At 35.9% G+C, this 27,437-nt stretch overlaps 2 protein-coding genes across 3 annotated transcripts in view; one reads left to right on the top strand and one right to left on the bottom strand.

Annotated features, from left to right (window-relative positions):
* Positions 1-11,587: 11,587 nt before the first annotated feature.
* Positions 11,588-15,276, bottom strand: LOC6034720 (deoxynucleoside kinase). 2 transcript variants are annotated; one of them, XM_038248494.1, is made up of 5 exons: positions 15,039-15,276; positions 14,212-14,545; positions 12,994-13,112; positions 12,783-12,934; positions 11,588-12,725 (listed from the first exon to the last, which is right to left on the bottom strand). In XM_038248494.1, exons 1-5 carry the CDS (start codon positions 15,058-15,060, stop codon positions 12,573-12,575), a joined length of 780 nt encoding a protein of 259 aa, XP_038104422.1. In that variant the 5' UTR covers positions 15,061-15,276; the 3' UTR covers positions 11,588-12,572. The 2 variants fall into 2 exon arrangements, with proteins under 2 accessions (XP_038104422.1, XP_001845002.1); XM_001844950.2 differs by lacking the exon at positions 15,039-15,276 and adding an exon at positions 14,607-14,782.
* Positions 15,277-21,446: 6,170 nt separating this feature from the next.
* LOC6034721 (U1 small nuclear ribonucleoprotein C) overlaps positions 21,447-27,437 on the top strand; it is a 52,284-nt gene continuing 46,293 nt past the window's right edge. Inside the window, exons 1-2 of the mRNA XM_001844951.2 lie at positions 21,447-21,659; positions 21,728-22,041. Coding sequence (XP_001845003.2) covers positions 21,561-21,659; positions 21,728-22,041 — 413 coding nt within the window. The 5' untranslated portion in view covers positions 21,447-21,560. The remainder of the gene's footprint in view (positions 21,660-21,727; positions 22,042-27,437) is intronic.

Here is a 27,437-nt window from a genome sequence, read left to right as displayed (position 1 = left end):
TAAACTTTATATTCAATCCAAATTATTTTTTAATCAGTCAAGGATGCCTATTTGGAGTTGAGAGACTGGATTTATGGTGATTTGTCAACAAATAACATTATTTATGTTAATTTTTCGAAAGGTGTACAAACTTTTTGCACCTTTTATTTTCGTAATAGTATTTGTTATATAACTTTTATAGAAATCATCTTTTCATGAGCTGTTTGTAGCAAAATGTTTGGCATGAGTTTCTGAACAAAACGTAGTACTAGGTTCCTGTCAAACTTTAAATTTTTTACATGGTTCATCACAAAATGTGCATAGTGCCCAAGGGGTGTAAATACTTTTTTTACATACTGTATATCCAGATTTTTAAGCGAAGATGGCGTTTCGAATGGTGTGTACTCCCGAAATATCAAAATCGCACAGTGGTACCAACATTACAAAAAAGTGTGCCATGACATGACAGCCAAACTTGTTTTCTAATGTTGGTACCACTGTGCGATTTTGATATTTCGGGAGTACACCATTCGAAACGCCATCTTCGCTTAAAAATCTGGATAGAAGATGCTCTCGTCTGGATGGTTGAAAGAAATTTCAAATTTAATTTTTTTGTCCATTGGACATATACTTCTTTTTATTAGAATTTCTTGACATCACATAAATGCTTATAAAACTAATGTCTCCATTTTAAATAAAAGTGAATTTACTTTATTTTTCACATTTATTTGCCAAGCACGTCACACGAAAACCAAAACAACTCCCTCCCGGTTTAGGGTAGCAACCTAGCTCCACAGAGAACAGAGAACAAAAACCATCGAAAAACGTGTGTAAAAATTCAAACCAAGATACGTTGAAAAGAGCTAGGGTGTGCATCATCCGCCTAGATAGCGCCACTTCAAAAATCATTATGACCTACAGCAGCAAAACGTTGGACCATCCATTCACTGCACAAAACATTCCGAACGAACGACATCAGACCAATGTCTGACTGTCCTTCATCGTAGGGGTACGATTTTACGCGCGAAAGAAAATAACAAAATCAGCTGTGAAGGTAAACATAACGAAATCAGAGTTAACATGTGGAAAGGTACTATTTTAAGCTATCGTAAAGCGGATTACGCACTTCGGTCAAGAAAAAAATCAAATGGACAGCAGCGGCAGCGCAAGCAAGTCAGAGAAGGTGAAGAAAAGCCCCAAGAAATTGCTCCCTCTCCTTTGTTCTGCTGTTCGTAAAGCTGTTTCTTGACCCCTTTCCTTCCGATCTGCATACTAGCCTTAACAAGTTTTTGCTATGTTTTTTTTTTTAAATTAATGCATTTTTGCATTATTTTCAGTCAATTGAAATCGTACTCAAGTGAATTTAGTTTATAAACGAGGAAAATATTATTTTTTTTAGGAAATTATTGAGCCATTCTACATTGTTAAGTCAAGTAATCTCAGCTGCGACGGTGGCGCCGCCAAGCGTATCCTTTACACCCTAATTTCTTTGATGCAAGATTGTATGCAACACATTTTGTTAGTGCTGCAGTGTTTACACACAAGTTCGAGCCAAGATGTACATCTGTTCTCTGTGAATCCACGTTCTTAAAACTAAAATTACGACGTCTGAAAATCTCGTAAACTTCCTGCACTCAATTTTTTTAAAGCAGGCAATTTCGTCGTTCGAGAATGACAGGGAAAATAGGGGAAATATACCCTTGAGCAACTCTCTACGAAATCGGCCGATTTCGACCATTTTTATTTTTTGTATTTTTTGATTTGACTCAAACTTTGTGGGGGCCTTCCCTATGACCAAATAAGCTATTTTGTGTCATTGGTTCACCCATACAAGTGTCCATACAATTTTGGCTGCTGTCCATACAAAAATGGTATGTAAATATTCAAACAGCTGTAACTTTTGAGTGAATTTTCTGATCAATTCGGTGTCTTCGGCAAAGTTGTAGGTATTGTTGAGGACAATTGAGAAAAAAATAGGTACACGGAAATAAAAATTTGCAGATTTTTTTATCAACTTTTTTTTCACTAAAACTCAATTTCCCAAATACGTATTTTTGATATGTTTTAGGGACTAAAATCCGCAACTTTTGAGCTATCGAGAAACATGGTCAAAAAATCTGCCGCCAAGTTATGAATTTTTGAAAAATAGTGATTTTTGTAAAAAAATCCAAATTTCATGCAAAAACAAATTTGAAGTTATTTTTTAATGCAAAATTGAATTTGCAATCGAAAACTACTCTGCAATTTTTTTGATAAAGGGCTTCGTTTTCAAGATATAGCCACCGAAAGTTTGATTTTAGCAAAATGTTTACAGTTTTTTGATTTTTAAAAATAGTGAACATGAACGACCATTTCTAAAAATATTTTTTTTGAAAAGTTCAGAAAATTTGCTATAAAATTGTCTAAGAGACATTGAAGATTGGACCTCGGGTTGCTGAGATACAGCCGCTTTAAGAAAAAGAAACACGAAAATTGAAGTTTTCTAAGTCTCACCAAATCAACCCACCATTTTCTAATGACGATATCTCAGCAACTAATGGTCCGATTTTCAATGTTAAAATATGAAACATTCGTGAAATTTTCCGATTTTTTCGAAAAAATATTTTGAAAAAAAAATAAATCAAGACTGACATTTTAAATGGGCGTTATATTCATTGTTTGGCCCTTTTAAAATGTTAGTCTTGATTTATTTATTTTCAAAATATTTTTTTCGAAAAGATCGGAAAATTTTACGAATGTTTCATGTATTAACATTGAAAATCGGACCATTAGTTGCTGAGATATCGACATTAGAAAATGATGGGTTGTTTTGGTGAGACTTAGAAAACTTCAATTTTCGTGTTTCTTTCTTAAAGCGGCTGTATCTCAGCAACCTCCAATCTTCAATGTCTCTTAGATAATTTTATAGCAAATTTTCTGAACTTTTCAAAAAATATTTTAGAAATCGTCGCTCGCGTCGGTCGCTCATGATCACTATTTTTAAAAATCAAAAACTGCACATATTTTGCTAAAATCAAACTTTCGGTGGCTATATCTTAAAAACGAAGCCCTTTATCAAAAAATTGTAAAGTACTTTTCGATTGCAAATTCAATTTTGCATTCAAAAAACTTCAAATTTGTTTTTGCTTGAAATTTGGATTTTTTTACAAAAATCACTATTTTTCAAAATTCATAACTTGGCGGCAGATTTTGACCATGTTTCTCGGTAGCTCAAAAGTTGCGGATTTTAGTCCCTAAAACATATCAAAAATCTCGAAAATCAAAAATACGTATATTGGGAAATTGAGTTTTAGTGAAAAAAGTTGATAAAAAATCTGCAAATTTTTTTCCGTGTACCTATTTTTTCTCAATTGTCCTCAACAATACCTACAACTTTGCCGAAGACACCAAATTGATCAGAAAATTCACTCAAAAGTTACAGCTGTTTGAATATTTACATACCATTTTGTATGGACAGCAGCCAAAATTGTATGGAGACTTGTATGGGTGAACCAATGACACAAAATAGCTTATTTGGTCATAGGGAAGGCCCCCACAAAGTTTGAGCCAAATCAAAAAATACAAATAAAATCCATTTCCGGTTTTGGTAGAGAATTGCTCCATTTCTAATCAAACACCTGTCTTCGTCATATGAAGAGTTTGATGCTCGATTAAAGCTTCAAAAATACTATTTAGGCTATAAACATATCAGCTACAGCACCACCTCAAGTAAGCACGCTAATTTAGGCCATTTAATGGCCAAAAAGATCAATTTTAATGTACTTTTGATCATAATTTTTTGCGGGACCATTTCTCGTAATTTTGGTGGCACACACGTCCACACGCATTAACTGCTTAATGAAAGTCGCCATCAATATATTTTCACTTGCGCTAACGTTTTCAAAGCGCTTAAGATATAAAATTGCTTCCAACTACCGGCAACATGTTCACAGAAAAAAAAATCATGGTAATATTACATCTGGGAATGGAAAAGGTGTAATTTTACCTCTGGAAATGTGTAATTTTACCACTTTTCTGGTGTAATGTCACTTTTTCATTCTAAATTGAGGTAAAATAACATCAAAAAAGTGGTAATATTCAACCTTCCAAAATTACAGCTTCCAAATTTACATTATTTTTTTCTGTGTTCTTTTGCACATTAGTTAGTCACTCACTTGAAAAATATTCCCGAAACATGTAAATAATTAGCAACCGCCATCAAAAAAACGAACGCGCCAAGTCTTTTGACGTTTGACTGTTAACGACCCATTCCAATCGAAAGCTGAAGAAAACCGAGCGAGAAGCGAAGGCAAACAAAGTGTCACCAAAACCACCAGCAGCGTCTGTTGGAGTGAGCCACACAGGAAAAAAATCATGGTAATATTACATCTGGGAAGAAGTACATCTTTTATGTCAGAAAAAAGGTGTAATTTTACCTCTGGAAATGTGTAAATTTTCCACTTTTCTGGTGTAATGTCACTTTTCCAGTCTAAATTGAGGTAAAATTACATCATAAAAGAGGTAATATTCAACCTTCCAAAATTACAGCTTCCAAATTTACATTATTTTTTTCTGTGCAGTGATTCCAGGAAATTTTTCTCTATAAATACTATTTTTCGTGAGTGTTCGCCAAGGCGTTCGCTTAAAATTTCATCAATTTTGGCAGCACTAAGCAGTCCCAAAAGAGCACTGAAAAAAAGAACTAAGCTGAAAATAGGAAAATCGGTGTGGCCCAATGCACTCGACTGATTAGAATGCATTTGGGATTTTTTTTAAATGCTTGTACATGGAATAGCATAACTTTTAATAAAAGTGAAAATAAACAGAAATGTTCACAAAAAGTTGCTCTACTCGTTGGTGGACTTGGTTTTAGTAAATTTCAAGGAACACTCCAGATTATCCAGCATTCAAACACGACCGCTTATTAGACTTAAAATGGGTATATAATATAAATAAATTAAATTTGAAATTTCTTTCAACCATCCAGACGAGAGCATCTTCTATCCAGATTTTTAAGCGAAGATGGCGTTTCGAATGGTGTACTCCCGAAATATCAAAATCGCACAGTGGTACCAACATTACAAAAAAGTGTGCCATGGCATGACAGCCAAACTTGTTTTCTAATGTTGGTACCACTGTGCGATTTTGATATTTCGGGAGTACACCATTCGAAACGCCATCTTCGCTTAAAAATCTGGATAGAAGATGCTCTCGTCTGGATGGTTGAAAGAAATTTCAAATTTAATTTATTTATATTATATACCCATTTTAAGTCTAATAAGCGGTCGTGTTTGAATGCTGGATAATCTGGAGTGTTCCTTGAAATTTACTAAAACCAAGTCCACCAACTTTTTTGTGAACATTTCTGTTTATTTTCACTTTTATTAAAAGTTATGCTATTCCATGTACAAGCATTTAAAAATCCCAAATGCATTCTAATCAGTCGAGTGCATTGGGCCACACCGATTTTCATTTTCAGCTTAGTTCTTTTTTTCAGTGCTCTTTTGGGACTGCTTAGTGCTGCCAAAATTGATGAAATTTTAAGCGAACGCCTTGGCGAACACTCACGAAAAATAGTATTTATAGAGAAAAATTTCCTGGAATCACTGCACAGAAAAAAATAATGTAAATTTGGAAGCTGTAATTTTGGAAGGTTGAATATTACCTCTTTTATGATGTAATTTTACCTCAATTTAGACTGGAAAAGTGACATTACACCAGAAAAGTGGAAAATTTACACATTTCAGAGGTAAAATTACACCTTTTTTCTGACATAAAAGATGTACTTCTTCCCAGATGTAATATTACCATGATTTTTTTCCTGTGTGGCTCACTCCAACAGACGCTGCTGGTGGTTTTGGTGACACTTTGTTTGCCTTCGCTTCTCGCTCGGTTTTCTTCAGCTTTCGATTGGAATGGGTCGTTAACAGTCAAACGTCAAAAGACTTGGCGCGTTCGTTTTTTTGATGGCGGTTGCTAATTATTTACATGTTTCGGGAATATTTTTCAAGTGAGTGACTAACTAATGTGCAAAAGAACACAGAAAAAATAATGTAAATTTGGAAGCTGTAATTTTGGAAGGTTGAATATTACCACTTTTGATGTTATTTTACCTCAATTTAGAATGAAAAGTGACATTACACCAGAAAAGTGGTAAAATTACATTTCAGAGGTAAAATTACACCTTTTCCATTCCCAGATGTAATATTACCATGATTTTTTTCTGTGAACATGTTGCCGGTAGTTGAAGCAATTTTATATCTTAAGCGCTTTGAAAACGTTAGCGCAAGTGAAAATATATTGATGGCGACTTTCATTAAGCAGTTAATGCGTGTGGACGTGTGCCACCAAAATTACGAGAAATGGTCGCAAATTATGATCAAAAGTACATTAAAATTGATCTTTTGGCCATTAAATGGCCTAAATTAGCGTGCTTACTTGAGGTGGTGCTGTAGCTGATATGTTTATAGCCTAAATAGTATTTTTGAAGCTTTAATCGAGCATCAAACTCTTCATATGACGAAGACAGGTGTTTGATTAGAAATGGAGCAATTCTCTACCAAAACCGGAAATGGATTTTATTTGTATTTTTTGATTTGGCTCAAACTTTGTGGGGGCCTTCCCTATGACCAAATAAGCTATTTTGTGTCATTGGTTCACCCATACAAGTCTCCATACAATTTTGGCTGCTGTCCATACAAAAATGGTATGTAAATATTCAAACAGCTGTAACTTTTGAGTGAATTTTCTGATCAATTTGGTGTCTTCGGCAAAGTTGTAGGTATTGTTGAGGACAATTGAGAAAAAAATAGGTACACGGAAAAAAAATTTGCAGATTTTTTTATCAACTTTTTTTTCACTAAAACTCAATTTCCCAATATACGTATTTTTTGATTTTCGAGATTTTTTGATATGTTTTAGGGGACTAAAATCCGCAACTTTTGAGCTACCGAGAAACATGGTCAAAAAATCTGCCGCCAAGTTATGAATTTTTGAAAAATAGTGATTTTTGTAAAAAAAAATCCAAATTTCAAGCAAAAACAAATTTGAAGTTATTTTTGAATGCAAAATTGAATTTGCAATCGAAAAGTACTTTACAATTTTTTTGATAAAGGGCTTCGTTTTTAAGATATAGCCACCGAAAGTTTGATTTTAGCAAAATATGTGCAGTTTTTTGATTTTTAAAAATAGTGATCATGAGCGACCGACGCGAGCGACGATTTCTAAAAATATTTTTTTTGAAAAGTTCAGAAAATTTGCTATAAAATTATCTAAGAGACATTGAAGATTGGACCTCGGGTTGCTGAGATACAGCCGCTTTAAGAAAAAGAAACACGAAAATTGAAGTTTTCTAAGTCTCACCAAAACAACCCATCATTTTCTAATGTCGATATCTCAGCAACTAATGGTCCGATTTTCAATGTTAATACATGAAACATTCGTAAAATTTTCCGATCTTTTCGAAAAAAATATTTTGAAAATAAATAAATCAAGACTAACATTTTAAAAGGGCCAAACAATGAATATAACGCCCATTTAAAATGTCAGTCTTGATTTATTTTTTTTTCAAAATATTTTTTCGAAAAAATCGGAAAATTTCACGAATGTTTCATATTTTAACATTGAAAATCGGACCATTAGTTGCTGAGATATCGTCATTAGAAAATGGTGGGTTGATTTGGTGAGACTTAGAAAACTTCAATTTTCGTGTTTCTTTTCTTAAAGCGGCTGTATCTCAGCAACCCGAGGTCCAATCTTCAATGTCTCTTAGACAATTTTATAGCAAATTTTCTGAACTTTTCAAAAAAAATATTTTTAGAAATGGTCGTTCATGTTCACTATTTTTAAAAATCAAAAAACTGTAAACATTTTGCTAAAATCAAACTTTCGGTGGCTATATCTTGAAAACGAAGCCCTTTATCAAAAAAATTGCAGAGTAGTTTTCGATTGCAAATTCAATTTTGCATTAAAAAATAACTTCAAATTTGTTTTTGCATGAAATTTGGATTTTTTTACAAAAATCACTATTTTTCAAAAATTCATAACTTGGCGGCAGATTTTTTGACCATGTTTCTCGATAGCTCAAAAGTTGCGGATTTTAGTCCCCTAAAACATATCAAAAAATACGTATTTGGGAAATTGAGTTTTAGTGAAAAAAAAGTTGATAAAAAAATCTGCAAATTTTTATTTCCGTGTACCTATTTTTTTCTCAATTGTCCTCAACAATACCTACAACTTTGCCGAAGACACCGAATTGATCAGAAAATTCACTCAAAAGTTACAGCTGTTTGAATATTTACATACCATTTTTGTATGGACAGCAGCCAAAATTGTATGGACACTTGTATGGGTGAACCAATGACACAAAATAGCTTATTTGGTCATAGGGAAGGCCCCCACAAAGTTTGAGTCAAATCAAAAAATACAAAAAATAAAAATGGTCGAAATCGGCCGATTTCGTAGAGAGTTGCTCAAGGGTATATTTCCCCTATTTTCCCTGTCATTCTCGAACGACGAAATTGCCTGCTTTAAAAAAATTGAGTGCAGGAAGTTTACGAGATTTTCAGACGTCGTAATTTTAGTTTTAAGAACGTGGATTCACAGAGAACAGATGTACATCTTGGCTCGAACTTGTGTGTAAACACTGCAGCACTAACAAAATGTGTTGCATACAATCTTGCATCAAAGAAATTAGGGTGTAAAGGATACGCTTGGCGGCGCCACCGTCGCAGCTGAGATTACTTGACTTAACAATGTAGAATGGCTCAATAATTTCCTAAAAAAAATAATATTTTCCTCGTTTATAAACTAAATTCACTTGAGTACGATTTCAATTGACTGAAAATAATGCAAAAATGCATTAATTTAAAAAAAAAAACATAGCAAAAACTTGTTAAGGCTAGTATGCAGATCGGAAGGAAAGGGGTCAAGAAACAGCTTTACGAACAGCAGAACAAAGGAGAGGGAGCAATTTCTTGGGGCTTTTCTTCACCTTCTCTGACTTGCTTGCGCTGCCGCTGCTGTCCATTTGATTTTTTTCTTGACCGAAGTGCGTAATCCGCTTTACGATAGCTTAAAATAGTACCTTTCCACATGTTAACTCTGATTTCGTTATGTTTACCTTCACAGCTGATTTTGTTATTTTCTTTCGCGCGTAAAATCGTACCCCTACGATGAAGGACAGTCAGACATTGGTCTGATGTCGTTCGTTCGGAATGTTTTGTGCAGTGAATGGATGGTCCAACGTTTTGCTGCTGTAGGTCATAATGATTTTTGAAGTGGCGCTATCTAGGCGGATGATGCACACCTAGCTCTTTTCAACGTATCTTGGTTTGAATTTTTACACACGTTTTTCGATGGTTTTTGTTCTCTGTTCTCTGTGGAGCTAGGTTGCTACCCTAAACCGGGAGGGAGTTGTTTTGGTTTTCGTGTGACGTGCTTGGCAAATAAATGTGAAAAATAAAGTAAATTCACTTTTATTTAAAATGGAGACATTAGTTTTATAAGCATTTATGTGATGTCAAGAAATTCTAATAAAAAGAAGTATATGTCCAATGGACATATATGAAGTACACTCAAACCCCGTTGGTTTGACACCAACTGTTGTCAAACGAACGGGGTCATTTTTTAGTTTGACACCCTTTTTACATGGAGTTCACATACACTACCAAACGCTTGTTTTGATAGTGTGCGTGAGCGCCGTGTAAAAAGTGACAGTTCGTCACTTTTTAGTTTGACTTTGACCAACCAACGGGGTACAAACTAAAAAAGTGTCAAACGAAAAAGTGACCAACCACCGGGGGTTGAGTGTACATGAATCCTTGTAATCACAGCAGAGAACGACTCCTCGTATAGCCGTGAGGACAAGGGCTCAGGAACAACCACCACAACGGCGACATCAACTTCATCACTTCTGGAATAAGCAGCAAACCAACATTACAAAAATAACTTAATCGGTAAAGCAGCTGTGGGCAAACCAAAATTAGAACTGAAAGTGTGTAGGGTAAGACGGGGCAGAGTGAGTGAGATTGATACACCCTTACCAAAAATCATGATTTTTTGAGTTCCAAATCCCACTTTTCATACGAATTTTTCAGTTCAACCCATATAACCATTTTTATGGTTGTAGTACCTGAACTCAAAAAATCGTATGAAAAGTGGGATTTGGAACTCAAAAAATCATGATTTTTGGTAAGGGTGTACACTTTTGCTCTCGCTTTTTTTACGTTTACCGCAGGGGTGGACAGAAACAGTCGAGGCCAGCACTTAGCCAGCTGAGTTAAGTCCAAAAGCGGCCACTATTCAGCACTATAGTAGCTGTTAGTGCTGAAGTAAAAACTGTTTAGCTTTTACTCGCAGCTGTGAAAGCGCATTAAGGGCCAAACAGTGACCGGGTTTAAGTGCTGGTTGGTTACTTGGGCCTTAACTTGGGCTATGTTGGAACAGCCGACACTAGGGTGACTCGAAAAAAAAATAAAATTTTGGAAAATCTCTAGAGATACCCCCTGGCTTGATTCTTTAGTCAATAATAAGTAACTGTGCCAATTTTGAGCCAAATTGATTAAGGTTTAAGGGTCGCATTTTATCGTTGAAGTTTATAGCGGTGTATGCACCTCGGAAGAAACCGGTCAAAAAAAATTTCAAATGGCCAGCAGCGGCAGCGAAGGCAAGCCAGATAGGGTGAAGAAAAGCCCCAAGAAAGCGCTCCCTTTCCTTTGTTTTGCTGTTCGTGAAGCTGTTTCTTGACCCCTTTCCTTCCGATCTCCATACTAGCCTTATATGGGAAAAAATGCGAAAATGTATGGGGGAAAACATCTCTTCAGGATTTTGGCAGCAGGTGAACTCGGATCTTCTTGCATCCTTCGACAAAGCTGTAGAGAATTAAATTTCCTATAAAAATCTCACACTTGGGCAATTTTGGGCGAGACCAATTTGGCTCAAAATTGGCACAGATACTTAAAAGTAAGCCTAAGGAATCGAGTCAGAGGGTATCCCTGATGTCTATTTTTTTTTTCATTTTCACCCTACTATACATATAGACAACAAACACGATTCCTCCTCTTAGAAACCTATTCAAAGGGTGTTTTCGGAATTGCAAAAAAAGTATGGAACTCGGTGCAAAATTTAATTTCTCCAGCACTCGTCGTGTTTACCCAACACTACAGAACCTCGTTGGCTAAATGTACAGGAATAATCTTATTTTTGCACCGTGTTGCGTGTTGCATAAACTCCAATTTAGATAAAGGAGCTGTTACACTACGGCAAACAAACAAACTCGCACTTTTTGACAGTTTGCCTCCTTTGTTTGTTTGCCTCCTTTGTTTGTTTGCCTAGATTTGTTTGTATAAACGTCAGCCTGCATACATTTCGCCTTGTTTGCGAGTTTGGGAAACTGTCAAACACGGAAAAGTGCGTATTTGTTTGTTTGCGGTAGTGTAATGGCTCCTTAAGTGTAATGAATGAAAACACGAAAATTTTAAATTTTGTTTTTGCATTTTTATTACATTTAACATACTACAGTGATCAGCAATTTTTTTAAGTATCCATCCCTTTAAAACTGTGCTTATGTTCTAAGTTATTTTAACGAAAAAGTTTTATTTTCACCGGAATGAATATATTATAAAGTAAATTTTGGAGCAACGCGAGAAAATGACGCATAAGCATCACGATAGGATAACAAAATTAGCAAGTTCTTTGGCTTTAGGTTTTTTTTTTCACATAATTCGAAGTAGTTTTGTTAAAAAGTTACCTATTGTCTCGGAATTTGCAAAAAAAAAGTTCCAGCTGTCAAAATGCTTATGCGCCCTTTTAAAATGATGCTCCAGAAGTCTTTTTCCTGATCCTCTGCAAAACATATCAAACAAACTGAATCCGGTTATGACGCCATGTGCAAGATCGGCAGCGATTTCACTGACTTTTCCCTCATATTGCACAAAGCTATAGATAGGTAATATTTCCTAGTCGCGAAACGAAATCAATATGATAAATTAAATGTGGAAATATTATTCGGAGGTTACAAACTACAAACTAACCGCACAAACAAACATTAGGTAGTACAAAAAAGAATTAAAGTACGTTCCTTAACCTAGGACTTAACTTTACCACTGGAGATATGGATTGTGTGTCACCGGTATCGCGTCAAAGCATCGCGCCATGACACGGCTGTGTAACTTTGTGTAATTTGGAGATATCATTTTAGAAAGCTGATCATACTGGGTTCCGTACTGGGTGTACTGTGGCTGTATGTTGTGCGAAGTGACGTAACCGCCACCAGGATGTCCGTTTGAAGATAATTTGATGAATTGTGAAAATATTGCATTAATTTTAAGGTGATGTTAAGTTAGAAGTCTTTGTAATTGTCCCATCAGTGGCGTCCACGTCAGCTTCGTTGTGGCTATTATTATAAGTGAGTTAGTTGCGTTTGCAATAACTTTATTAATTTTTGCTTCTTTGGCTCGTTAATTAAAGTAGAGCACGTTTTTTTTTAATTCTGTATTATTATGCTAAATGGTTACTTTGTGATGCATACAAATGTTATTATTCCTTAAACATAAAATCTATCTATTTATATTCAAAAAATATAAGTTCTAAATACGATATTGTCAAATCATCGTCTACATCTCCGTTCTCGTTCGTTTACTGGGCGACGCAAGGATGGGATGTTGGTTGGTGTTTTCTATCAGGATCGGCTTCAGGATGCTCGTTTCCGATCGTTTGTATTCGGAACTAATGTTGTTCAGGTCCAGATCGGCATCCAGCACCAAAACCTGTAATATTACATGTTTGAATCCTGAGAGAAGGAGTCAGAAGAATTTGATTTTTACCGGCGCTGCTCGGGGGAAGCTTCCGTGGATGAGCCAATTTTCGTGAAGCTCGTGCAGTTCTTGAAGATACTTGAGCGGCACACAACTCTCCTCCGAGCGGGCACGCTTCATCATCCTTTCGTACACCACTTCCGGACTCGTTCTCAGGTAAACTGTGGATACAATTCAACGCTTTTAATAAAGAAGTGTTCAACAATGTTTTGTTACTTACCTATCAAATCAGCCTGGATATGAATGTTTGCATGAATAAACTCGTACCATTCTTGTAAAATATTATACATCCCTTGATGTAAACTTCCACTGGCCAACATGTTTTCCACGAAACAATATCTGCAAACAATAATAATTGAAACAAATTGTGTAACTGAAATGTACCGAAAGAACTACTGCTTTCCCACTAAAAATGCCTCCAACGATTTCGAACTTATATTTTCGATAGCGTTTATTGCAACATGTCTTGTAAATAAAACTGATTCTGTATTATAACGAATTTACTGACATTAGTCTATACTTGATCTGCAATCTACAATCAGTAGGGAATATTGAATGCCCTCACAATTTTGTGAGCCTTAGAGTTACAGTTATTTGTCAAGTTTATTTCCTCTGTAATTTTCCTATTTCCTATAGTGTCTTCCTTGACCTGATCAAAAGTGTTAACTAACAAGTTATCGTACCCAATAAATCAACAAATTACAAATTAATTAAGACTGATCAAAATGGAAACGATTGCACCATAGATTGACAACGTTTCAGTAACTCGCAGTACTTCTCGCCGTTCCCCGGTCCTGCCCGTCGTGCCACGGTCTATATTTCCTTGGTCAGCTTCAGAGTCATAAAAAAAACAGCATTGATGTAATCTTTTGGGCCTTAGATTAAACACAGAGTGGTGAGGTTTTATTTCCGTTTACCAATCAATGGAATTTGGAAAGCTTCATTTTCAACACCCGCAAACCATTTGAACGTCGTTTAAAAAGTTTATCATAACATCGTTCCTGATGGTCAACAATCTCCTAGTCTAGATTTGGAACCCGCGTGGCTCAACATTTCAGATATCACTCAGGAACTTCAGATTTAATACTGACCAGTTTGCTCCTTTTAGTTTTACTCTAATTATAAACCATGCGTAGTTCCACACAACGTCAACTCCATGTGTACATTTCATACGTTTACACTGTAGACTCAGAAATTTACTGAAGACAATTGTATCATACACGAATTTTCATGAACGAATCTATTACCTCACACAAAAATCACCTCATGAACCACCCTTGCACTATAGGTTTAATATGTCGGATGATGGCGTTTTTCACATATCGTTAATCGGTTCTAGAGTGGCCTTTCATTACATTTTTTTTAAATGGGAAGTATGGCATTTGTCGATAGCAATGTCGTACCGCCCTTTTCAAATGTTGCTCCAGTAATTATTTACCTTGCACTGAACATCGATCTTTCCATAAGTTTGATACTCTTATCAGTTTGAAGCTGGTGGGCGTTCAGCATCGTTAAGGTCACGTAGGTCTGGAAGGGCATAGCCCAACGGTTAGGCTCCTTGTACATCAGGTCGAGCAGGTTCACACCGCCACAATCGCGCCATTTTTCCACCGGCTCCGTCAGCAGGCAAACGCGGTCCTTGAACTTTTGAAAGTGGTTCAGGAAGGTCGTTTTCCCGCTACCGATGTTACCCTCGATGAAAACTGTGAACGGCTTGTTTCCTCGCATGCCCAGTTTTTCAGATGCAGACGCCATGTTCAAAAAGCCACGTCCTAAAATTAAAATTTACTCTTAAACTTGGAATAAAAACATTGCATTTTTTAAAACACCTACAAAATTATAACACAAAAACCTAAATAATCACACAATCATTAAACTTTAAACACACGATCGAGTGCAGAAGGCACTTTTGTCAAGGGTAAGTCACGGGATGGCCACGACGGAGTCCGGAGAAATGAAAACGCGAGGTTGTTTTCGAAGGGAGGTTTCAAGTGAATGTGATTTTCGCGGCTTTTTCCAAAGTTTTTAGCGCGAACTTAAAAATAAACCGGGCACCCGGTGCTAAAAATATGACTTCTTAAATATAGTGAAATGGTTCGTGTCTAAGATAGTTGGTAAGTTAGTCAAGTGCCTGGGTTGTTTACAAAAACAAAATCATGTTTTTGCGAAACAACTATCGCGAATAATCGTGATTTCTGACGTCTATCATTTTACTTTGTAAAAAAACAGAAACTTAACAGAAATACAGAAAAAAAAAATACTTACGAAACAAAACGTTAGCTAACATTTTCAGCTTACTCGCGAACAGGTTACAACATATCAAACTTGTTCAAACACCTCACTTACCGACGACCTTTTTCAATAACTATTGAAACTTACAAAACTTGTTGTAGTTCTTAAACTTTACAAAACAGGTATTGTAAATTTATTCTGTTCAGGTTTTTGCGATGCTACAATTTATGCTGCCTTCATACTGATGTTTTTTGTTTTCAACTGATACCATCAAAAGACATTTGAGACCCCAGTGAAAATAATGTGAGTGTCCGTGCGTGCACTTTAAACACGTACCCCAAAGAGCATTATTTCGAGCCAAACATTTCATTAGGGCACAAAACCAAAACATAAACATTCGGGATTTTTCCACTACACTCAAACCCCGATGGTTTGACACCAACTGTTGTCAAACGAACGGGGTCACTTTTTAGTTTGACACCCCTTTTACACGGAGTTCACACACACTACCAAACGTTTGTTTTGATAGTGTGCGTGAGCGCCGTGTAAAAAGTGACAGTTCGTCACTTTTTAGTTTGACTTTGACCAACCAACGGGGTACAAACTAAAAAAGTGTCAAACGAAAAAGTGACCAATCACCGGGGGTTGAGTGTATTCCATTCATTAGTACACTCCCTACATGCCCTCCAAGAATCAGATTGATAACAAACAATTTCCTATTGAAAAAATCAAAAACACAAAAGGGCACATAACCATGTTCACTGCAAACCAAAAAAAAAAAAAGTTCAAATGTGCCCATTTATTTTTCGTTAGGTTCTCGTACTTGAGGAACTTTTTGTGTTATAAAGTGAACTTTTCATACATTCTTAACACTAATTCACTTCAAAAGAAAGTTTGATTTACGTTTCACCAAGGATTTCTACAGAAAAAAACTTCGTCGAAATACAATATTTGTTACGGTCCCGCGGCTGCTGTACAGTACAATTTTGAAGAATTTTTATGTTTCACATACCTTATCTACACTATTCAATCACAAAACTTCACCAATAATCAAAATTTCTACTGAATTCCTCATTATTTCTAACTAAACAAAAGGGCCCGTAAACATCATTCAAAACAACAATCCGGTGACAGCGCTTTAGTGCCCTTTCAGTTCTTTTCGAAATTGCATTAAGAAAGGGCCCATTATGAACAACAGTTGGAAAGTTAAAAGGGCCCAATAGCGAGATTTTTTTAAAATTATGAGTTTTATTGCGAAAATCAACATAAATTGAGAAGCATTAAAGCAGAGTTGAGGATAATGATGTGTTTTATCGTATCATCAGTAAAAATACCATCAGTCAAGCTTCTTTTTGCCTTCCTCACCTTACTGAGGAAAGGCTATAAAATCACTCGAAAAATGAACTTTTTAATTAGACCTCCTAGCCCTACCTTCATTTGTACATATCGACTCAGAATCACTAGCTGAGCCGTGAGCTGAGCAAATGTCTGAGTGTTTGGCTGTATGTAGACATGTGTACCGAATCAATGTCACTGGAATATCTCGTCCCAGGCTGTACCGATTTTGGCCGGAACGGTTTTAATCGATCCGTCTTAGCGTCCCCTAAGTTGCTATTTAAATTCATTCAGTTTTATCATGTATTTAAAAAGTAATGTTAAAAAAACTGTTTAATATTAAATTAAAATTATGGTAAAAAGGGTGTTTTTTTTTCATGAAAACCTCACATGATATATATTTTTAGAAAGCATATGAGAATATCTTTCTTGTGGATTAAGAATTTTCAAGATCTGACTTACCTATCTAAAATTACAAGCAGTTTAAAAAATGGTCTGAATTTACATAACCTCAAATGGTCCCGTCTGATCGCCACGTAAAAGCCTTGTAGAGGGATGCCATTTTCCTGAAAGGCGGTGTCTGTATAATCTTGACAAAAAGTCTGTAGGAAGTCTATTTTTTTTACTCGTCTCTTATTTTTATTAGGACCTCTTAGGTGCTGCGATCACGTTAGGGGAGATCCAAAAACCATGTTGACTCTTTAGGGGATTGTAATCACTCTATATATGAGAGGAAGGCACCAACCACCCAAAGGTGGATTAAGTAACGTTTTTAAATAGGAATTGAAACAAGTTGTTCACTTTTTACAAGCGATTTTCTCGAATCGCGGTTTTTGGTTTTGTGCCCTAATGAAATGTTTGGCTCGATTTATTTGTTGAATACACACTGATAATCAACATTACACACTGTTCAGTTCACTTTTACACACTTGTATGGGATTTTTCAGTTCAAGTATGATTACACGAAAGTGTGTAATCATACTTGAACTGAAAAATCCCATACAAGTGTGTAAAAGTGAACTGAAAAAAGTGTACACTCAAAGTCAGAAGTATCCCTCAAAAGGGTACTTTCAATCCTCAAAAAGGATACTTTCTATCCTTTTTTAAAATTCACCCGGCGTCACCCTTTCATAAGGGTACACGCAAAATCCAAATAACACAGATCTGTGTAAAATTTGACACAGATCGCCCAAAACCTGGAATACACAGAATCTGTGTAGAAGCCTTGTACACAGATCTGTGTACAACCGTTGTCTGTCAAACCTGTGTAATTTTGTAGTCGACAATCTGTGTATAATTTTACACAGATCTGGGTAATATTTTACACAGATTCGGGGTACAAAATTGCATTCATTTCTTCTTTTAAACTAGGAATTTATATTAAAATGGAAAGAAAAAGGAACATGTTGCCATGATTTATTATTTCAAGTTTCTCTAATACATTTCATTAACTAAATATATGGCTAAAATCTATTTTAAAAAAGTGCTTCACCGTCACAAAATCGATCTGGTAAATGTCCTCCTGTCGTATAGCAGCTTCCACGGGAGATAATGCCGCTGACCTTGAAGCACCAGTTTTTCCAGTCCGGAGATGTTCCGAGGTGGCAAATTCAGGCGGAATCGGCAAGCATGCAAGACGATCAACGGGAGCATTATATCTTTTCGAGTAATCCTAAAATACAGCAAACAAAGTAAGGTTAGAATTGGGTTCTAAAATGAAGCATAGATTGGTGATATTTTTGTTTACAGCGATAAAGCTTATTTTTCTGAGTACAATGACCCTTTGTACGACCACAATGAGTTTAAAATGGATTTTTAAATAAATTTTGAAAAATTAACCTCGCGGTCCTTCTTGACAGAAAAGCTCCTACTTGACAGCTCGTTCCAAGAGGACCATAGTTGATCCATCGAAAAAATGTTGTCTTGTCAAAAAAAAATTTTGCATTAAAATTAAAAATAGTGATCAGAAATGGTTTTTAATCGTGTTTTTTACCGTTGTACATAAAAATTGACATAAGGCTTTCTAGTCCCAGTGAAAAAAATATAATTTAACTCAAAAATGACGAACTCCTCGTCACAGTGTCCTGATGCAAACAAAGATCGAGCTGTAGCTGTCACAGCCCTGCGAAGTATGTTGGCTGACATATCGGGCAGTCAGTCAAAAAAAACCAGCTAGAAGTCGTCTGACAAAAAATTTTTGCTAGAAAGAGATAGGAAACCTGATGCAAACAAACGTCCAGCTGTCATGTAAACATACTTTGAATGTATTGGTAAATTTCTGACTAGAAAGCCTTATAGGGCTTTAGTACCCAATTGATGGCCACATTGCCAACTAATAAAACTTACATTTCTATGCCATGGGGCCAATTCCACTTCAATTACGATGCAACAACTGGTCATTTCGTCAAAAAAGTCTGAAATAGGAAACCATTTTAACAATATTACAATTTAAACAACCAGAAGAGAAAATATCTTACCAAGTTTCGTCAATGTTGCAGGAAAACGCCATCTTATCTTTTTCACCCAGATTTGAAAGGAAGGCTGATCGAAAATCTGTGTAACTTTTTACACAGATCTGTGTTAAAAAATTACCCACTTTTGAAAGCTGGCACTGTTCCACAACCTGTGTAATTTTTTAACACAGATCTGTGTTATCTGGATTTTGCGTGTATGTCAATTTCAGTACATTTTCGATACCCTTTTAAAGGGTGACGACGGGTGAACTTGAAAAAAAGGATACTTTTTACTTTGAGTGCAATGCTGTTTACCAGTGCACGCAAAATCCACATAACACAGATCTGTGTAAAAAAAATTACACAGATTGTACAACATGTTCTAGCTGTCAAAACTGTGTAGTTTTATAACACAGACTGTGTAAAAAATTACACAGATTTTCGATCAGCTTTCGTTTCAAATCTGGGTAAAAACCAAAAAACTTAAGATGGCGATCATTTCGGCCATCGGTTCCAATAAGAATCGGTGTTAGATTGGATTTTCAACTTTTCAGGTAATGCATCTCATGAAAAATAGCTTACCTTTATGCTAACCCCTCATGATTTTTATTCCAATTTGGTAGCATTTCTCTTCGGAGGAGTTCCGGAGACAACATGAGCAAACGGATGTCGTTCTCGATTGCGAGATTCCTACTCGAAACAAAGTGTCCGAAGGCTTGATTGTTGAGGCAATTGCAAAGCTCTTTTTACACCTTAGCTTCCATCCACCCCGGGATTCAAACTGACGACCTTTGGATTAACCGACGAAAGGCGTGATCAGACAAATCTCGTCTCGAAAAATGCCACCAGGACTTGACCAGGACCTTCTGGGATCAAACCCAGGCCGACTTGGTGAGAGGCAACCACGCTTACCCCTATGTCGTAACTCTTCTTGGAGGCGACGCCATTTTCTCTGCCATTTCAAAATCCTAATACGAAAAGCGTACTTCGTTCTTCAAAGCTCGCAAATAGACTGATCGCTCTCTAGAACGCTGTGCTGGGCAAAGGTTCACAGCACCGAACCCTCTCCGGAAATCTCTCTTCGTTTTGGAGAGTTTCTCCCTCTCTCATATCACTGCGCACGAGCAATTCGTTGAGCCGAACCAACAACATTCTCGAATTTGTGTAACGCTCACCATCAACACGCTCGTGTCGTGGTGTGTGTGAATGGTGGTCGCTCGAATTCTCTTCATCATTTCACAGATAATTAGACATCAAATAATCTAATTGTTCTGTTCAACTTCTTTACTGAATAATTCAGAACATTAACAGTTCATTTAACTAATCACAGACAATATGAAGCGGATTTACAATTATTAGCAATTCTACTAGGCTTATCTCCGACACCCTACACCACGGTTCCCGGCAAATGTTTATTATGTTTAAAATCTCAGACTTGAGCTAAAAAAATGCTTTATTTTACCTTATAATTTTAAAATATATATTCAAAATCATCTTCAGAATCAAAAATATTTTTTATATTCTACCCAGATTCTGTGTAAAATTTTACCCAGATCTGTGTAAAATCCTACACAGATCTGTGTAAAATTTTACACAGTTTGTTTAATAAAAATTACACTGATTTGACAGACAGACAGATCTTTGTACAAGGCTTCTCCACGGATTCTGTGTATTCCCGGTTTTGGGCAATCTGTGTCAAATTTTACACAGATCTGTGTTATGTGGATTTTGCGTGTAATTTTTGCTTTAATTAAATAAAATTGTTCATTGCATTTGAATTGTATTAAATGGAAAAGAACATGTAACATTTATGTATACGAACAAAAGGTTTTCATAGTTTACATTGCTCGTTACATACATTATTCTGTGATACATATTTGAAAACTACATAAGAACCATCCATAAACCACGTGGACATTGGGTGGGGGTTTGTATGGACTATAGAGTTATCTACGTGCGCATGTATTGCGTGTACGTACACGAAAAAGATGGAGGTTAAATTTTGTACCAGCCAGCAAAACAAACGGTGTGCTAATGTGCGTGAGATCGGCCTTAGATAACTCTCACTTTTTCATACGATTTTTTCAGTTCGACTGCGATAACACAAAAAAGTGTAATCGTAGTTGAACTGAAAAAATCGTATGGGGAGGTGCGAAAACGAACTCAGCAAAGTGCGATTTTCAGTTACGGTGTGTCCACGCGGGGGTTAAGAATTCCAAAAAAGTGTCCACGTGGTTTGTGGATGGTCCCTAAATAACAAGATAAATACACCCTTACCAAAAATCATGATTTTTTGAGTTCCAAATCCCACTTTTCATACGATTTTTTGAGTTCAGGTACTACAACCATAAAAATGGTTATATGGGTTGAACTGAAAAATTCGTGTGAAAAGTGGGATTTGGAACTCAAAAAATCATGATTTTTGGTAAGTGTGTACAACCAGAGAGGCATGAAATGACAATTCCAACTGTCATTTGTGGTACACCCTTACCAAAAATCATGATTTTTTGAGTTCCAAATCCCACTTTTCATACGATTTTTTGAGTTCAGGTACTACAACCATAAAAATGGTTATATGGGTTGAACTGAAAAATTCGTATGAAAAGTGGGATTTGGAACTCAAAAAATCATGATTTTTGGTAAGGGTGTAGTAGCGGAATCAGTTGAAGTTTGTATACAGTTAAAAGCGGACGCTCATGAAATTTCTCGAGTTATTCAGATTGAACTGATTGTTTTATCTTGAAATTTATAACCAAAGCGAACAAAAATGCCGAAATACTACTGCGACTATTGCGATACTTACCTGACTCATGACTCACCCAGCGTGCGTAAAACCCATTGCACCGGCCGAAAGCACAAGGACAATGTAAAGTTTAGCTTTCAACATAATTTACAATCATTGTTTGTTTAACCTGACTGATCCAATCATTTTAGGTAAAATTCTACTATCAAAAGTGGATGGAAACGCAAGCTCAGCACCTGATTGATGCAACCACCGCGGCATACAAGGCCGGAAAGATCCAACAGAACCCGTTCACAGTCGGTCCGCCGAAGCCGCCGAACGTGGCTATTCCACCGCCGAACATGGGCATTCCTACGCGTCCACCCATGATTCCCGGCATGCAGCAGCAGCCTCCGCTGTTGGCCATGCGTCCCCCGATGATGATGCCCCTGGGGATGCCGCCCCACCACCATCCCATGGCTTTGGGATACCGACCGCCGATGATGACCGGTCCGCCACCGCAAGCGTAAGTTCTCTGTGTTTAGCTTTAATTTTATTTGTTTGTCAGCATTTTTTTTATTGTGCTGTAAAAAGAAATTGATTGATCCTCTAATTATCCTAACATTACACAGATGTGTTGTTTCTATATCCCCGTAGCTTATCACAGATCCTTTAGAAAATCATTAGTTTTGTGTTTGGCCAAGGATTTTTGAAAATAATATTTAGTGTTTTTTTAAGGTATCGAAAAAAGTGCCCCACTTATTTATGTACTTTACTGCCGTTCTACGCATAACTGTCCCATGTTCAAAAAAGTGCAACTGAGAAAAACGCGATTGAAATTTTTCGACCGATTTCTGTGTTTCTACGCATAATTGTCCCTATGTGTCCATGCACGGCCCAGTTTGCAGTTTATCACTCTTATTTGTAATCCTATTGCTATACAACAGATAAACAAGACACAATGCTTCGTGAAACTATTGATTCCGAGTAAAAAAAAAAAATACTCGGTTGGACAATTATGCGTAGAATTGTAACGATGGGACAAACAGACTTGGTGTTGTTTTTGATGAATTTCCGAAAAAAGTACTAGATTTTATGGGTTTTTCGAAAAGTATATGCCAAACTAAACTTAAAAATGTTAAAAAGTCAGAATCGTCCAAAAGTAGAACGGCAGTTTAGCCATTTTTAAATTGAATTATTTAACAAAATTGTATTTTTCGAAATTTCAAGAATAGTGTCCATCCTTGTTGAAAAAATACTCGAGAAAATTCTCTACAATTTGATTTGCAATTTGACATTTTTGATCCGCCTTTTGGTTGTTGAGACATCCCAGTCACGGTGATCTAGCAAGGTTCTAGCAGAGTTCTCACAGAGCTTGATATTCTTACAGCATTCTAGCAGAAATGTTTCACTGTTCTAACAGGATATTGGCTGGGCTCTGATAGAATATTTGGTGATTGGGATGGCCTTGCAAAGAATGAAAATGACCAAAAAATAGTTTTTATAAGTTCCCAATTGACCCTCAAAAAACTATTGATCAGATTTTTTTATGTTAAAAAGTTAAATTGTGTAAAAGTTTCTAGACTTTTATATTCTATTTTCAGATTTTTTAAATACCAGCTATCAATTCTATACATAATACTCTTTTGAAATGTAAGTCGTGATTTTGAAACTCGATTTTTTTTTTGCGATTCCGTCGTGAAACTACTTACTTTTTCTGTCATTTTTAAACGACGAAACAGCCTACTTTTCTCTGCCAAAAATAACAGAATCGAAAAGTAACAAAAAAACAAATCTGGAGTTTTTTTTGAAAAGGTCCAATAAACCAAATTTCCAGTTTTTGGGTTTTGGGTATTTTTGAAACCGCCTTGAGCCAGGGGTATTAAAAAACACCCAAAAAGCAAAAACTGAAAATTTGGTTTATTGGACCATGTCAAAAAAAAAAGAAAAAACTCCAGAAATGCTGAAAAGTTGAGCACTTGTTTGGAGAAGTAATAATTTTCAACATTTTTTTTATTTAAACGAAAAATCAAAAAAATCTAATTATTCTCTCTACCGTATTTTTGGCTTTCTCGCTTTCTTTACTGTGAACAGACACGGACCACTGTGACACTTGCGTATCTATTGTAGTATGATCTGTTCTCAGGTTTTCTGTTTTGCTGCTATACACAGCCTGCCGAACGATCGTCTTCCGTACACTGAGCAAAAGTCCCAAGGCGCATCGAAGTGTTTCGCACATGATCTGGCCCTGCTGTACAGAGCACTCAAATATCAATCGCAAAACACTTGAAATTTCGGTGATTGACCATGAAATAATTTCAATAGCAAAACACTTGAATGGTGTTGAAAAATAAAACGTTCAAGCGATATACAAGTTCTCGCTTACTAGTCGTGCACGCTACCACTGCGCCGGCCGGCCAGTTGAAAACGGGAGAGTTTTTTGTGCTACTGGTTCTAGCCTCGCTTCTAGCCTTCGATAAAAGTCGCGCTAAAATGAATCAGTAGGTCTATTCCCGTACTTGCAGAATTGCAGAATTTCTGCAGCTTCTGCAGAATTCTGCAGCCAGCATAAGTCACTTTTTTGCAGCACGTTCCCGTACTTTTCAGCTCGCTCTCTTCATCTCTCTCTTTTGCAGAAGTTCTGCAAGGAGAGAAGCCGCAAAACTTTTGCCTGGGTAGCGCGTTCCAGTACTTTTTCTGCAATATTGTACACAGTTGAGTGGATTTAATCAAATTGGGTATTGAAGTTTTTTTTTAATTATTTCAAAACAATTAAAAAAAAGGATTGAAAAAAATTGTAATTGAAAGAAGTTTACCTCTAGAACGGGGACTTATTTTTTATGCAAATCAATATTTTATCTAAAAAATCAAGCATGTACCATTTATTAAACTTAAAATTAATAATGCTTAGGTAGACATTTTATATTAGAAACAACTCAAAACTTTACATTAGGTAAAAAATTTAAGGAATGAGAATGGCAGGTACGTTTAAACAACATAATTAAAAAAAAGAAAAAGGTTTAATATAGAAGGTATATTTATATAGACCATAAATACATGTTTTAATAGCAAAATGTTTGAAAGATAACATAAATAAATTATGATTGGATTTCACATAGAAGAACAACGGTGGCGCAGCGAAATTGACAAAAAAAAAAATGAATCACAAACTCTACAACTTTGAAACTCATAAATTTATAAATCTGAAAATTAAGAAATTCGTGATTAAAAATATAAAAAAACTATTTTCAAATTGAGGGACTTGAAAAAAATAAATCAGATATTATAGAAATTTAAAAATGCAAATATTTATTTCAAAAAAAAAACAATAAATCAGAAATTCAAAGCTTGAAAAATCAAATAATTAAAAATTAAACATTGAAAATTTCAAAAAAATCTTAATTTTCAAAATTCGAAATAAAAAAATAAAGGTTTCTAACTTAAAAGTTTCTAAACTTAAAAATTCAAAAAATTTTAAATTCGAAATAAATGAATCAAAAGTTTGAAGTTCAGAACACCAAAAATTCAAAAGTTACAGTTAAAAAAAATAAAAAAAATAAAGAAACTAAAAAAAACAAAAATAAGTAAAATTTTAAAATGCTGTACATAAAAAAAATGAAAACTCAAATATAAAAAAAAATCAATTCAATTCAATTAGTTTTTATTAGTAAATAATCAATTCACAATTTCGCAATTCTTATAACCTAATAGAGTTTTGGAGTACCTTTCAACTATGATTTGTACTATAGTTCATTTTGATGTAATTGGATATTCTAACAATGGATTTGCTAACAGAAGGAAAAAATATTTAAAAAAAAACCTTCGAAAATATTAAAAAAAGGGAAACAGTTCGTACTCTATTTTCCGAAGAACTCGTCAAAATGTTCAATCTCTAAAACCTCTAAACCTGATTTTATAACGACTCCAAAAAATGTACTTTTTGTGATTCAAGATGGCGCATTTAAGAATTTCCGAATTTTAGAATTTAAACTTCCTAAAATTTAAGAATTCGACTAAATTACATCACATTTTTTGGTTCAAATAAGAATACAGGTACAATTTATTATTTGGCAATTAAATTTACCTATTATTTAAACACACATACTTAGTCAATTCAGAAAGTTATCATTTTAACACTAAAAAATATCGCTATATCATTTACATTAATGTACTAAGCATGAAATCGTTAACACAAAAAAAAAAATCGTTTTTAATAAAACCAGACATAAAAAAAACTAACTACCCAAAAAATCCATCAATTCAAAATATGCAAACGTCTCTTCAAAAGACTAATTCAATTTAGTAATAATAAAACAAAAAAAAATATTACAACTAATAATAAAATGCTTGATTTCACCCAAATTGCAAACTTTATGTAAGCGTGTACTCAACATCCATCACACCAACTTGCAGTCACTTTTCAACAAGAAAGAGAAGAGAGAGCTTGCAGAAAAGTACGGGAACGGTTTTGCTGCAACTTCTGTCTCTCTCATTGCAGAAGTTCTGCCTGGGAAAAAAGTTACTTTTGTTGCAGAAAAGTACGGGAACGCTTTGCTGCCGATTTCGTGCAGAATTGCAGAATTCTGCAGTACGGGAATAGACCTAGTGAAACACATTAAACTCAAGTGGAAAATCACGTTGACTTTGAATAGTGCCTGTTTTGGGTAGATCTTAAGATCAATTTAAAAAGTCAAGACAGTGGTGCAAATTCATGAGCAAAACACTTGAAAAACTTGAGCCACCCGAATGCCAAAAAGTCAATCGCCCAAACACTTGCATTTGATAGTGGTTTGGATTGATGTTGAAACAAAAACCAATTAAATCTATGATGTGGCTTTATTCAATCATTCAAGTGTTTGGGCACTTGAACAAAACGTGTGGCGTATTTTCAGTGTATTTGACGAATTATTCGAGCAGTTGCCCCCTCTCATTCCCCAGACCAATCCTCCAAATGCCATGCCACACGAGCACGAGAGACCGATCCGAGGACGTGGAGATGAGCGAGATTGAGGGGAAATCTCGTTTATTTTTGACCCATCTAGAGATCGTTACCGATCATATAATAGCCCAATCTTCAGCTCGAATTTTGCCTGAGAGCATGTGACCGAGTCGAAAGTAGCATTTGATGCTCTTCTCTGTGTATTGTTGCAGAGTTCTTCAACGCTCAGACTCAGTCGCCAACAGCTCGTCCGAGAGATTGGATGGCATGGGTTTTGGGGAGGTTTGGGACTTGTCAATGTCAATTCCCGCAGCAGCCGAGATATCCCCCTCTCGACCGTCACCTACCCCTTTTGCCTCGCCAGATGGGTTTTAAGCCATCGACCTTCCGCTTACAAAGCGATACCCGTACCACTACACCACGGGAGCTCGGCGGCTTTCTCGCTTGCATGATTCCTACTCGAAACTTAGTGTCCGAAGGTTCGATTGTTGAAGCAATTGCAAACCTCTTTTTATACCTTAGCTTTCATCCACCCCAGGATTCGAACTGATGACCTTTGGATTGTGAGCCCAACTGCCTACCAGCGACTCTCGACGCTCTCTACCGAGACAGGACCCAGGGAGACGACTCCTACACCTGGACTGAGTTAACAACCTAACCTCTAGGTTAGACCGGGGCCAACATTTACTTCCCCATCCGACGGAAGGCGTGATTAGACAAATCTCGTCTCGAAAAATGCCACTGGGACCTTCTGTACGACTTGTGCTGAAAAAATCTTCTTTTTGCAACTTATTGCATAAACTACTATTTTGCAATTCCGTCGTGAAACTACTTACTTTTCCTGTCATTCTTGAACGACGAAATAGCCTACTTTTCTGTACCAAAAATAACAGAATCGAATAGCAACACTTTTCAAAATAAATGCTGAAAAGTTCTACTCTTCAGCACTCGAATGGGTGCTGAAAAGTTGAACTTTTCAGCAC

The sequence above is a fragment of the Culex quinquefasciatus genome, chromosome 1, assembly GCF_015732765.1.
Source record: "Culex quinquefasciatus strain JHB chromosome 1, VPISU_Cqui_1.0_pri_paternal, whole genome shotgun sequence".
Lineage (NCBI taxonomy): Eukaryota > Metazoa > Arthropoda > Insecta > Diptera > Culicidae > Culex > Culex quinquefasciatus.
The sequence above is the reverse complement of the archived record's forward strand: the minus strand, read 5'-3'. Positions and strand labels throughout refer to the sequence as shown.